Source organism: Cebus imitator, unplaced genomic scaffold (assembly GCF_001604975.1).
Source record: "Cebus imitator isolate Cc_AM_T3 unplaced genomic scaffold, Cebus_imitator-1.0 Scaffold274, whole genome shotgun sequence".
In the NCBI taxonomy this organism is placed as follows: Eukaryota; Metazoa; Chordata; class Mammalia; order Primates; family Cebidae; genus Cebus; species Cebus imitator.
Genome location: NW_016107589.1, coordinates 675,709 through 689,386, shown reverse-complemented (window position 1 = coordinate 689,386; position 13,678 = coordinate 675,709). Strand labels below are relative to the sequence as shown.

At 41.9% G+C, this 13,678-nt stretch overlaps 1 protein-coding gene across 2 annotated transcripts in view; it reads right to left on the bottom strand.

Moving 5' to 3' along the window:
* The window catches only part of CDC25C (cell division cycle 25C), a 46,549-nt gene that overhangs the window by 6,620 nt on the left and 26,251 nt on the right, over positions 1–13,678 (bottom strand). For both annotated transcript variants that reach the window (XM_017500930.2, XM_017500931.2), the window contains one exon: positions 89–241. In XM_017500930.2, the coding sequence (XP_017356419.1) occupies positions 89–241 (153 nt within the window). The remainder of the gene's footprint in view (positions 1–88; positions 242–13,678) is intronic.

Here is a 13,678-nt window from a genome sequence, read left to right as displayed (position 1 = left end):
GATGACAAAAAAGGCATACTAAAGCAATCCTCACACCTGTAAAGCAAAGACATGAGATGAACAGATTTTCATCTTAAAAAGTTCTTACCTTCCTGAGCTTTCCTTGGCCAGAAAAATACTTTTTTTTAACTTTATCTGGCATTGCATTGTCCTTGCATTTGTCCACCTGCTTCGGTCTTAGCCTATTCAAGTTCTCCGGCATGGAGGGGGAGCGATATAGGCAGCTTCTGTTCACTGAGGCCTGTTTGGGAATATTAAACGCTTCAGTTCTTAACTCCTTTAAGTGTGTCTGCAGATCAGCAGCATCAACATTTCCTGGGAGCTTCTTTGAAATGCAGATTTCCAGATGTTAGGCCATACCCTAGACCTATTGAATCAAAATCTGCATTTTAACGTGATGCCCAGGTGATTTCTCAAGTTTGAGAAGCCCTGGGTAGCAACCTGTCTTCATAGGCCCATTCACATCTTTCTACTTGGACTGCATGATATTCCATCTCCATGGACGTTTTAACTAGCCAAACCAAATTCTGCAGCTGACTGTCTTAGATGTACCAGTTCTTACAGCAGAAAGCAAACACAAGCTCAGACCCTCCAGTTATGTGACAAAAAAATGCAAACAAACATAAGTCCATTTTGTCTCTAGCATTCTGGGACTTGACAATAAGGATTTAAGGACCTCAACAAACCAAAAGATGAAAAGCCAAGAAGAAAAATAGCAAAAGAAGCATCATGCAAGAAAAAAGGACACACTAAAATCAAATAGCATGATGACCATTACAGGACTGATATTATGAATCCTATAGTACCAATGAAGCCCACCAGGGAAAAAAATGGCTCAAATGTCATGAAAAGCTAGCTGTGAGAATTGCTTACAGGAACAGACAAAAGTATAAGAGGACAGATAGACTACTCTTTATTTGAAAGGCATGGTTTGGGTGCTACATCCAAAGTCAAGAAGATCTATCAAATGACCTCTGATAACAACTTCCACCTAATCCATAATCCTATCCTCTGGTCCCACATACCTTGAGATCTCTACCTCTGACCTAGAGAATAGGCAAAAGCTCCTTCTCTAAACCCTTATCTCACTACCTGTTAAGGATTGATTTAGGAGGGGGCAATAAAATAAGAGAGCCATAACTGGAAGGCAGCTTGATTATCAATGGTTTCTGAAAGAAGAAAATAGGAATAACATTTTACATTATAACAACTGTGGATATTATGCTGTTTACCACACACATGGTTCTATCTCTTGCTCATGGTGCCAGCTGATAGTACAGTCCACATTACACTTGCCAATACTCTATACCTTTCCCCTTAAACTCCTCCCAAACATTGCCCTATGCCCCCATCCACCCTACCCCCTAGCCAATGATGACTGGACTATATTGCTGGTTGAATACATTTATTTAGTGTCTAGAATAAGGAAAAATAATCTAGGCCAATCAGGTTCTCTCTCGGTAGCCTAACTTGGAAGATGGAGAAATAACTATGCAGTAGCAGCAGCCAAAGCCCAAAAGGAAGAAGCCAACAGATGCAGTCAAGGCCAGGAAGCCAGTGATGCATGAATGGAGAAACCAAAGGTAGGGTAGGAAAGGAGAGGTGGTGAGGAGCTGAGGAGCAGGGTGTCTCGTCTCCATGACAGACATGACTTCATATAACTTCAATTTTCCTGAGACGGCAGGAGAAAGCTAGATAAGGGTTTTAAGAGCTTCTCTAGAATATACCATAATAATTATGCTAAGAGCCATATTATTAAGAGTTTGCAATTAATTAGCTAATTGAAACTTATCCTTTATTTTTTGAGACAGAGTCTCACTGTGTCCAGGCTGGAGTGCAGTGACACAATCTCAGCTCACTGTAACCTCCGACTCCCCAGTTCAAGTGATTCTCCTGCCTCAGTCTCCAAGTAGCTGAGATTACAGGCTCGCGCCACCACGCCCAGCTAATTTTTGTATTTTTAGTAGAGATAGAGTTTTACCATATTGGCCAGGATGGTCTGTCTCGATTTTCTGACCTTGTGATCTGCCTGCCTCGGCCTCCCAAAGTGCTAGGATTACAGGTGTGAGCCACTGTGCCTGGCCTTTTTTTTTTTTTTTTGAGGTAGGATCTCACTCTGTAACCCTGGTTGGAGTGCAGTGGCGGAATCTTAGCTCATTACAGCCTCTGCCTCTCGGGTTCAAGCGATCCTCCCAACTCAGCCTCCAGAGTAACTGGGACTAGAGGGGGGGTACATCACCATGCCCAGCCAATTTCTGTATTTTTTGCAGCGACGGGGTTTTGCCATGTTGCCCAGGCTGGTCTCAAAGTCCTGGGCTTAAGTGATCCATCTGTCTTGGCCTCCCAAATTGCTGGGTTTACAGGTATGAGCCACCACACCTGGTCTGTATCCATCTTTAAGCATAACATCCAATAAATTTTTGCCCAACTCAAGGTCAAAAATTTTCTCCTGTTTTCTTTGGATTTTTTTTTTTTTTGAGACAGAGTGTCACTCTGTTGTCCAGGTTGGGGTGCAGTGGCACGATCTTGACTCACTGCAACCTCTGCCTCCCAGATTCAAGCGATTCTCCTTGCCTCAGCCTCCTGAGTAACTGGGATTATAGGCGCCTGCCACCACACCTGGCTAATTTTTATATTTTTAGTAGAGATGGGGTTTCATCATGTTGGCCAGGCCGATCTTGAACTCCTGACCTCAGGTGATCCACTGGCCTCAGCCTCCCAAAATGTTGGGATTACAGGCACGAGCCACCGTGCCTGGCCCTTCTTCAGGTGTTTTATGGTTTAAAGTTGTAGATTTGGAGCTATGATCCATTTTGTGTTAATTTTCATATATAATGTAAGGTATGGGTTGAAGTACTTTTATTTTTTAACATAGGATTTCCAATTGCTCCAGAACAATTTGTTGAAAAGACTATACTTTCTCCATTTGATTATTTTGTATCTTGGTTGAAATACCAATTACATATGTGCATAGGTCTATTTCTCAAATCTCTGTTCTGTTCTGCCAATGTTTTAAGTTTTTGGTAGCCATCATGCTGATAATTAAGGTGATAAACGTCTTCATATAGTCCAAGGACAAGACATTAAAAATAAATGATAGCAGAAAACTACTTCCACAAACAGAAACAGCTACTTCAGCAGCCAGACATGGTGGCTCACACCTGTAATCCAAACACTTTGAGAGGCCAATGTGGGCGAATCGCTTGAGTCTAGTAGTTTAAAACCAGCTTGGGCAACATGGTAAAACTGTGTCTCTACAAAAAAATATAATAATTACCAAGGTGTGGTAATGTGTGCCTGTAGTCCCACCTACTTGGGAGGCTGAGGTAGAAGGATCAATTGAGCCCAGGAGGTCGAGGCTACGAGGCTACAGTGAGCTGTGATCATACCACTGCATTCCAGCCTGGGTAATGGAGTAAGCCTCTGTCTTTTCTGTGGAAAAAAAAAAAAAAAAAAAAAAGAGCAAGCTACTTCTTTCCTATACACTTATATGAAAAGAAATGTCAACTTATTGCAAAGAATGTCAAGTGCTAGGTCATGGAGAGATGATGAAGATGGTACTTTAGTTCTGTCTAGCTAGTTAGAAGTTTCCCAGCTCCCAGAAGCTGATGTGGGACGATCCCAGGATAATTTGGCTTAGATAACACTCAACATCTACCCATTTTCAATCTTTTAAGAATCACTAGACACTTTCCAAATATGGGAGTATTTAAGCACCGAGAAAGCCAAAAAGAAGAGAGGAAAACTTATTAAACTAGATTCAATCTGCAGATTTTATAAAAAGGCTTCATTGAATAATTATTATTTTATAAACTGAAGCAGCATCACCATTTCCTCATGGCCGACACACTCTTCAGTATACGTAAGCCAGCCTGGCTTCTGCCTACACCACTCTTGTGCTCTTGTTAAAGCTATTGACAACCTTCACGTTGTAGCATCTCAGTCACTTCTCTAGCCACATTATCTTCCTGAATCTCACATCTGCTTCCATTGAGTTGGCTGCTCCATTTTTATTGTCTTCAACGGCACCTCCTACTCTTTTAATTATTTTTAATTATTATTATTATTTTTTGAGACGGAACCTCCCTCTGGTACCCAGGCTGGAGTGGAGTGGCACAATTTCAGATCACTGCAACCTCCACTTCTGGGTTCAAGTGATTTTCCTGCCTCAGCCTCCCAAGTAGTTGGGATTACAGGCGTGTGCCATCACCTGCCCCCACCCCAACCCAGGCTAATTTTTGTATTTTTATTTACATTATTTTATTGAGACAAAGTCTGGCTCTGCTGCCCAGGCTAGAGTGCAATGGTGCTATCTCAGCTCACTACAACCTCTGCTTCCCGGGTTCAAGCGATTCTCCTGCCTCAGCCTCCCAAGTAGCTGGGATCACAAACATGAGCCATCATGCCTGGATAATTTTGTATTTTTATTTTTTAATTATTATTATTTTTAAAATTTTGTATTTTCAGTAGAGACAGGGTTCACCCTGTTAGCCAGGCTGGTCTCAAACTCCTGACCTCAAGTGATCCGCCCGCCTCAGCCTCCCAAAGTGCTAGGATTACAGGTATGAGCCACGGTGCCTGGCCTAGTTCTTTATTTCTAGTACAGGCAACTCCTACACTAGAAGAATCATGATGCTTCTGCCTCTGTGCCCTCTCCTCTGCTCCTTCTCAATTTTCTTTGTTAGGCCTCCTTACCTATCAAACCTCTAATAGATTCCGGATTCGTCAGCGCTAGGTCCTGGCCCTTTTCTCTTTTATCTCCTCTCTCTAGCCATAGGTAATCTCTTCTACCTACGAATTTAAATTTTCCCTCTAAGTTAATGAATCCTAAATTTCTATCTTTAGTCAAGACCTCTGCTCTGACTTCCAAATTCACATTTGGAAGCTCGATGCATTTTGAGTACCTACTAGGTGACGCAGCAATGAACAAAAGAGTAAAAGAGACAAACAAGTAAATGAATAAATATACTCTTTACTTCTTTCCGTAGTGATAAATGCCATAAATCAAAATAAGGAATGATGAAAAGAAAAACATAGGGTTGGGAATCTGTCAGGAAAGGTCCTTATAAGACATATGTGCAGAGATGAGACTGAAATAAGGGAGAAAATTATGTATTGCCTTGGGAAAGAATGTTGTAGGATGAAAGAGCAACAAATGCAAAGGCCCTGGGTGAGAATAACAAGGCACCCAATGGAGAGCTACATTTAGTATAGTACCTTTCTTTTTTTTATTTTTTGAGACAGGGTCTCACTCTGTCAACCAGGCTGGAGTGCAGTGGCATGATCACAGCTCACTGCAACCTCGACATCCCAGGCTCAAGTGATCCTCCCACCGCAGCCTCTCAAATAGCTGGGACTACAGGCTTGCACCACCACATCTGGCTTTTTTTTTTTTTTTGGTAGAAAGAAAGACTCTTTTTGTTGCCTAGGCTGGTTGCGAACTCCTGGGCCCAAATGTCCTCTTGTCTTAGCCTCCCAAAGTGCTGGGATTACAGACATGAGCCACCACACCCAGTGGTACCATTTTTAGAAACCTCAAAAACTAATTTAAACAATACTATAAACCATAAACCGACTATACCTAACAGACATCTATAGAACACTCTACCCAATAACAGTAGAATATATATTCTTTTCAAGTACACATGGCACATTCTCACAATAGACCATATGCTTGAAAAATAAATAAGCCTCAATAAATGTAAAAGGAATGAAATCACACTAAGTATGTTCTCTGACCACAATGGAATAAAATTAGAAATCAATAACAGAAAAAATCTGGAAAATTCACAAATTTATGAAAATTAAATCAGCTGGGTGTAGTGGCTCATGCCTGTAATCCCAGCATTTTGGGAGGCTGAGGCAAGCAGTATGGTAGTTGAGGAGTTCAAGACCAGCCTGGCCAATGTGGTGAAACCCTGTCTCTACTAAAAATACAAAAATTAACCAGACATGCTGGTGGGTGCCCGTAGTCCCAGATACTCGGGAGGCTGAGGCAGGAGAATCGCCTGAACCCAGGAGGCAGAGGTTGCAGTGAGCTGAGATCACGCCACTGCACTCCAGCCTAGGTGACAGAGTGAGAGTCCATCTAGGAAAAAAAAAAAAAGCAAATTAAATAACACATTTGTTAATAACCAATGAGTCAATGAAGAAATCATAGGAAAATCAGAAAATACTTTTGAGATGAATAAAAATGAAGATACAAAGACGAAAGCTTATGGGATGCAGCTAACATAAGGCTTAGAGAAAAATTTATAGCTACAAATGCCTATAATAAAAAAGAATATCTCAAATCAATTACCTAAATTTCTACCTAAGAGGAAACTAAATCCAAAGCAAGCAGAAGGAAGAAAATAAAAAAGATTAGACCAAAACTTAAGAAAATAGAAAAACAATCAAATCAAAAAGTTGGTTCTTTGAAAAGATCAGCAAAAATTGACAAACTTTTAGTTAGCCTGACCAATAAAAAAAAAAGAAAGTCTCAAGTTACCAAAATCAGGAATGGGAAGTGGGACGTTGCTACCAACCTTACAGAAATAAAAGGGATCATCAAGAAATATTAATGAATAACTGTGTGCCAACAAATGAGACCACTTAAATGAAATGGACTAATTCCTAACAATACAAAAACTACTAAAACTAGCCAGGTACAATGTTATGCACCCATAGTCTTAGCTTCTCAGGAGGCTGAAGTGGAAGAATTGCTGGAGCGCCCAGGAAAGGGAACATAGTAAGACACCACCCCATCCCTAATTAACAAAACAAAACAAAATACTGAAATCACGACCACGTAGGATGTATCCTAGAAATCTAAGGTTGGTTTAACATCTGAAAATCAGTCACTGTACCCCATCATATCAATAAAATAAAGGAAAAAAACTGTCTGATTACTTATCTGTGCGTACTGGGAGGGTAAGACAGATGGATTGCTTGAGTTCAGGAGTCTGAGACCAGCCTGGGCAACATGGTAAAACCCTGTCTCTACAAAAAAATACAAAAATTAGCTGGGTATGGTGGCACACGCCTGTAGTCCCAGCTACTTGGGAGGCTGAGGCAGGAGGATTGCTTGTGTTCAGGAGGTTGAGGCTGCAGTGAACCATGATTGTACCACTGCACTCCATCCTGTCCAGAGTAAGACTCTGCCTCAAAAAAAAAAAAAAAATGACAGATTAACAGACAGAAAACTAATAAGCATATAGATGTGTACAACCATGTAAATCAACCGGACCTACTTGACATGTATAGAATACTCCACTCAAGAATAGCAGACTATATATTTTCTAAGTTACACTAAACATATACCAAGATGTTCTGGGTCATATTCTGGACCATAAAAACCAATCTTAATGCACCTAAAAGGATTTAAGTCATATAAATCCATGGAATAAATTCAATGAAATTAAATTAGAAATCAATAACAGAAAGATCCTCAAAATATTTAGAAACTAAACAACAGGTTTCTAAGTAACCCCTACATCAAAAAAGAAACCAAAAAGGAAATTGGAAAGTATTTTGAACTGAATAAAATTGAAAATGTAACATATCAATATTTGTGAGATAGAGCTAACACACTAAATATCCATATTTTGAAAGATCTCAAATCAATGACCTCAGCTTCAACTTTAACATTAAAAAATGAAGATCAAATCAAACTCAAAGTATGCGAAGGTTACAGTGCAAAATTAATGGAATAGAAAACAGAAAAACAATGGAGAAAGTCAATGAAAAAAAGATGATTTTTAATAGGATTTTATATTGATAAATCTCTAGGCAGACTTATCAAGAGAAAGGACACATATAACCAGTATCAGGAAAGAGAGACATTACTATGGATTCTACAGCCACTAAAAATCTAATAAGGAAGTATTTTTTAACAATTTTATGCCACTATATTTACAACCTAATTAAAATGGACAATGTCATTCAAAGATACAAACTACCAAACTCACTCAGAAAGAAACTGATAACCTGGGTAGTGCCATATCTATAAAGTAAGTTGAATTTGTTAAAAACATTCCCAAAAAGAAAACTCGAGGGCCAGGTGGCTTCACTGGTGAATTGTTCCAGTGATTCTCCTGCCTCAGCCTTCCAAGTAGCTAGGACTACAGGTGTGCCCCCACCATACACAGCTAGTTTTTGTAGAGACGGGGTTCCACCATGTCAGCCAGGCTGGTCTCAAACTCCTGACCTCGAGTGACCCACCTGCCTCAGCCTCCCAAAGTGGTGGGATTACAGGTGTGAGCCACTGGGCTCAGCCGGTATAAAAATTATCAACAGAATTTAACAATGAAATTTAACAATATATGAGAAGGATCATATGTCACAACCAAGTAAGGTTATCACAGCAATGCAAGGTTAACATTCAAAAAGGTAATTTATCATATTAACAGATTAAAAAAGAAAACTCATTGGATTATCTCAACAGATACAGAGAAAAGGGCTGCGTAGGGTAGCTTATGCCTGTAATCCCAGCACTTTGGGAGGCTGAGGCGGGGGGCTGCCTGAGACCAGGAGTTCAAGACCAGCCTGGATAAGGCGGTGAGACCCCCCCCCATCTCTATAGGAGGAAAAAAAAAAAGAATTAGCCAGGGGTGATGGTGTTTGCCTATAGTCCCAGCTATTTGGGGAGGCTTAGGCAAGAGGATCTCTTGAGCCCAGGAGTTTGAGGATGCAGTGAGTTGTGATCATGCCACTGCAGTCCAGCCTGGGCAAGAGAGTGAGACTACATCTCTTTAAAAATGAAAACAAAAAAATCCCACAAAAAACAAACAAAAAAAAACTGTTCATGCTAAAATATCTCAGCAAACTAGGAATGGAAGGGAACTTCCTCAACCTCATGACGGACTTCTCAAGAAACGTACAGCTAATATCATACTCAATGTATAGAAAGCTGAATGCTTTTCTCCTAAGATCAGGTGTAAGGCAGGGGGTTCTAAGTAGTTTTAAGATTACAAAGGAGTCGTAAGACCGAAAAATTTGAGAACTATGATTCTAGGAGAAGGGAAAATTGATAATATAGGAGAGGGGAAACACTGCAGTACTACACAAGAGGAGATGCTTCTGTCCGACTCAGTTTTCGCAGTCTTTACAATGGCCTACAAGGCCCTTACACGATCTGTCCTCTTGCTAACTCCTTTCTGCCCTCATTTCCTACCACTCTCCACTTGCTCCCTCCGCTTCAGTCACACTGGCCTTCTTGCTGTCCCATGAACATGCCAAGTGTACTCACCTCAGGGGCATTGTACTTGCTTTGCCTTCTGCTTGGAATGACTCATTCCTTCTGACATCTGCTTGTTTGGCTTCCTCACACTTTCAGATGTCTGCTCAAACGTCACTCTCGAAGAGGTCTCCTCTGACCAACGCAACCTATCAAAAATAACAACTCTCACCCCACCCCACTCCAATCCAAGGACTCCCTATTCTTATACCTCTGCTTTTTCACCATAGTATTTTTACCATCTGCCATATTACAAATGTATTTGTTTGTCTGTTCCCTCGTGACTAGAATCTAAGCTCCGTGAGAGCAGGACTTTGCTGTATTGTGTTCACTACTATATCTCCAGCATTACTGAATAAATGAATGAATACATAGGATGCAGTGTGAGGGGAGAGCTTCAGATAGGAGCAGGAACACTTCATGCCCTGTAGCAAGAGCAACTACAGTTTATATGAGTATTAAAGGAGATTGGTTGCGATATCTGGTGAGAAAATAAGGTAGTTTTCTCGTGATAGCTTATTTTCTCTTCACGACAAAACACTTCAAACTGCATATGACTAAAGTCATCCTCAATCTCATCCTTCCTTCACAGCCTACATTCAACCCTTCAAGTCCTGTTGATTCTCTATCCAAAATGTATATCTATACATCTTTTTACTTTTTTTTATTTTTTTGAGACAGGGTCTTGCTCTGTCACCCCAGCTGGAGAGCAGTGGTGTGATCATGGTTCACTGTAGCCTCAAACCCCTGGGCTCAAGCCATCTTCCCTGCTCAGCCTCCTGAGTAGCTGGGACTACAGGCATACACACCATATGTGGCAAATTAAAAAAATTTTTTTCTAGAGATAGGGTTTCTCCATGTTGCTGAGGCAGGCAGGCAAAATATATTTTGAATGCATCCATTTCTCACTCTCTATAGCCATCACCTTAGTTGAGGCTACCACCAACTCTTGCTAGTACTAATGCAATACCTTCCTACTCTTACCTGCCTCCAATTGTTTTTGTTTTTTTGGGGGGTTTGTTTTATTTTTTGAGGCAGGGTCTCCCTTTGTTGCCCATGCTGGAGTACATTGGCATGATCATGGTTCACTGCAGCCTTGACCTCATGGGCTCAAGCGATCCCACCTCCTCTGCTCCCAAGTGGCTGGACTACAGGCATGTACCACCACATGCAACTAATATTTTTTTAATTTTATTTTTAGTAGAGATGAGGTCTTACTATGTTGCCCAGGCTGGTCTCAAACTCCTGAGCTCAGGCAACCCTCCTGCCTCAGCCTACCAAAGTGATGAGATTATAGGTGTGAGCCCAGCCACTCGCTCACTTCCAACTCTTATTCCCTTCAAATCCATTCCCCGTCCATCAACAAGAGTGGTCTTCACAAAACAAATCAGATCATATTATTCCCCTGCCTAAAGCTCTCCCTTCAGTAGCATCTCACTGTACTTAGAATAAAATCCAAACACTTTTCATAGCCTAAAGGCCCTGTATGATCTACCTCCTGACTACTTATTCTTTCCCAGCTCACATAACACTCCTTTCACTCACCTGACCTCTCAGTTCCTCCAACATGCGAAAACCTTTTACACCTGGGGCCTCTGTACCTGCAACATTCCTTCTTCATGAAATGCTCCTGCCTCTACTCTTGTCATGTATGGTTCCTTCACAATTAGAGTGACCCCAACTTCATCCCAGCTTGTCCGGGACCTTCCCAGCTTTAGCAGTGAAAGCCCCACATCCTAGAACATTGCAGTCTCAGGCAAACTGCGAGAGTTCATCACCCTATTCTTTTTTTTTCCTTTTTGAGATGGAGCCTCACTCTGTCGCCAGGCTGGAGTGCAGTGGCGTGATCTCAGCTCACTGCAGCTTCCGCCTCCTGGGTTGAAGCGATTCTCCTGCCTCAGCCTCCCAAGTAGCTGGGACTACAGGTGCGTGCCACCACGCCAGGCTAATTTTTGTATTTTTAGTACAGACGGGGTTTCACCATGTTGGCCAGAATGGTCTCGAGCTCTTGACCTCGTGATCTGCCCAACTTGACCTCCCTAAGTGCTGGGATTACAGGAGTGAGCCACTGCATCTGGCCAATCACTCTATTCTTAACCAAATATCTACTTGTGGAGGTCTTCCCTTATTATTCTCCATTTAAAGGTTTCCTTCTATTAGTCACTATTTCAGCCCTCATTTTGTTCCCATCATTACACTTGGACTATTTGCAATTACTAAATTATTATTATTATTAGAGATAGGGTCTTCCTCTGTCACCCAGGCTGGATTGCCCAGACATGACTATAGCTCACTGTAGCCTTGAACTCCTCTGGAGTAGCTGGGACTACAGGTGCATGCCACCATGACTGGCTAATTTTTATTTTTATAGCGATGGGGGCTTACAATGTTTCAGAGCAGGTCTCAAACACTGCCTCAAACTATCCTCCGGCCTTAGCCTCCCAAAATGTTGGGATTATAAGTGTGAGCCACCACACCCAGCCCAATAGCTAAATTATTTTGTCTGTTATGGCAGACATTTGCAATTTGGCTGCCCAGCATATTGCTTCAGTAAAATCTCAAGTTAGAGAAGCAGTCCTGCCTCCTGATGAGGAGGCCAACGGGGGACAGATATTCCCTTTTCCACACCCTTATGACCAACTAGATATTCCTGCCTGGGATTTTGAACCTTGAAGAGGCTCAAAAAGCAAAGGGTTGGTCCAGACTTTTTATGGTTGCTGCATCACAGTGGAGAATATAGTAGCTGGTAGCAAATATCCATGAGCAGCACAGTCTATCTAGCAGCAAGCCAGATCATGTTCCATGGCAAGATGCCAGTAACGGTGGCATTGAGTGTCCAGCCAGCAAGTGGTGGCATCCTGAGCACAGTGTTCCTGGAATAGTATTTTAGCCAGGCCTTACTTTGTTTTCCAGCCTTCCTGTAATTCTGAGTTCCTCAATATCCTCCAGAAAAATCTCTTTTCTGCTTGAGGAAACTAGAATCAGTTTCTATTATTTGCAACCAAGAACTCTAACTAGAATATCTGTTAACTTGATGAAAAATGTTGTTGTTTTGATGCATCCCTGACAAGAATGTAAGTTCTAGTCTGTTTTGTTCACCATTGTATCACCAGTGCCTACCACAATGCCCAACATGTAACAGATACTCAATAAATATTTTTTAAATAAACAAATGAATGAGAATTCACTAAGGTCACAGCAATCTCCAAGGAGGTCACTGCTTTATACAGGTATCTATTTCCATTTATTATTATTATTATTATTATTATTATTATTATTTTGAGACAGGGTCTCACTCTGTCACCCAGGCAGGAGTGCAGTGGTGCAATCTTGGCTCACTGCAACCTCCACCTCCCGGGTTCAAGCGATTCTCCTTCCTCAGCCTCCCAAATAGCTAGGATCATAGGTGTGTACCACCATGCCCTGCTAATTTTTCTATTTTTGGTAGAGATAGGGTTTCATCACATTGGCCAGGCTGGTCTCAAATTCCTGACTTCAGATGCCTGCCTGCCTTGACCTCCCAAAGTGCTGGGATTACAGGCGTGAGCCATTGTACCCGGCCTATTTTTTTTTCTTTATTTAACATCAAAGAGGTAAACCAGTAACAAAAACAAAAAAAACCCTATCCCTTTTCTTTTTTTTTTTTTTTTGAGACGGAGTCTCGCTCTGTTGCCCAGGCTGGAGTGCAGTGGTGCAATCTCAGTTCACTGGCACCTCCACCTCCCAGGAAGTGATTCTCCTTCCTCAGCCTCCTTAGTAGCTGGGATTACAGGTGCATGCCACCATGCCTAGCTAATTTTTGTATTTTTAGTAGAGATGTGGTTTTGCCATGTTGGCCAGACTGGTCTCAAACTCCTGACCTCAAGTGATCCACCCAACTTGGCTTCCCAATGTGGTGGGATTACAGGCATGAGCCACCATGCCCAGCACCCTATCCCTTTTCTAACCTAAAACCAACTGCTATGTATATTCTTATAGGGTAGGCCATCAATCAAAAATGACTTTATGGACATGCATGGTGGCTCACACCTTAATCCTAGCACTTTGGGATGGTGAGGTGGGAGGATCACTTGAGCCCAGGAGTTAAGACCAGCCTGGGCACCACAATGAAACTGTCTCTACAAATATTAGCTAAGCATGGTAGCATGTGCCTGTAGTCCCAGCTACTCAGGAGGCTGAGATGGGAGAATCACCTGAGCCCAGGAAGCTGTGACCTGCGGTGAGTCCTGATCATGCCACTGCACTCTAGCCTGGAAGACAGAGTGAGACTGTCTCAAAAAAAAGAAAGAAAGAAAGAAAGAGAGTGACGGCCGGGCGCAGTGGCTCAAGCCTGTAATCCCAGCACTTTGGGAGACCGAGGTGGGTGGATCACGAGGTCAAGAGATCAAGACCATCCTGGTCAACATGGTGAAACCCCGTCTCTACTAAAAATACAAAAAATTAGCTGGGCATGGTGGCACG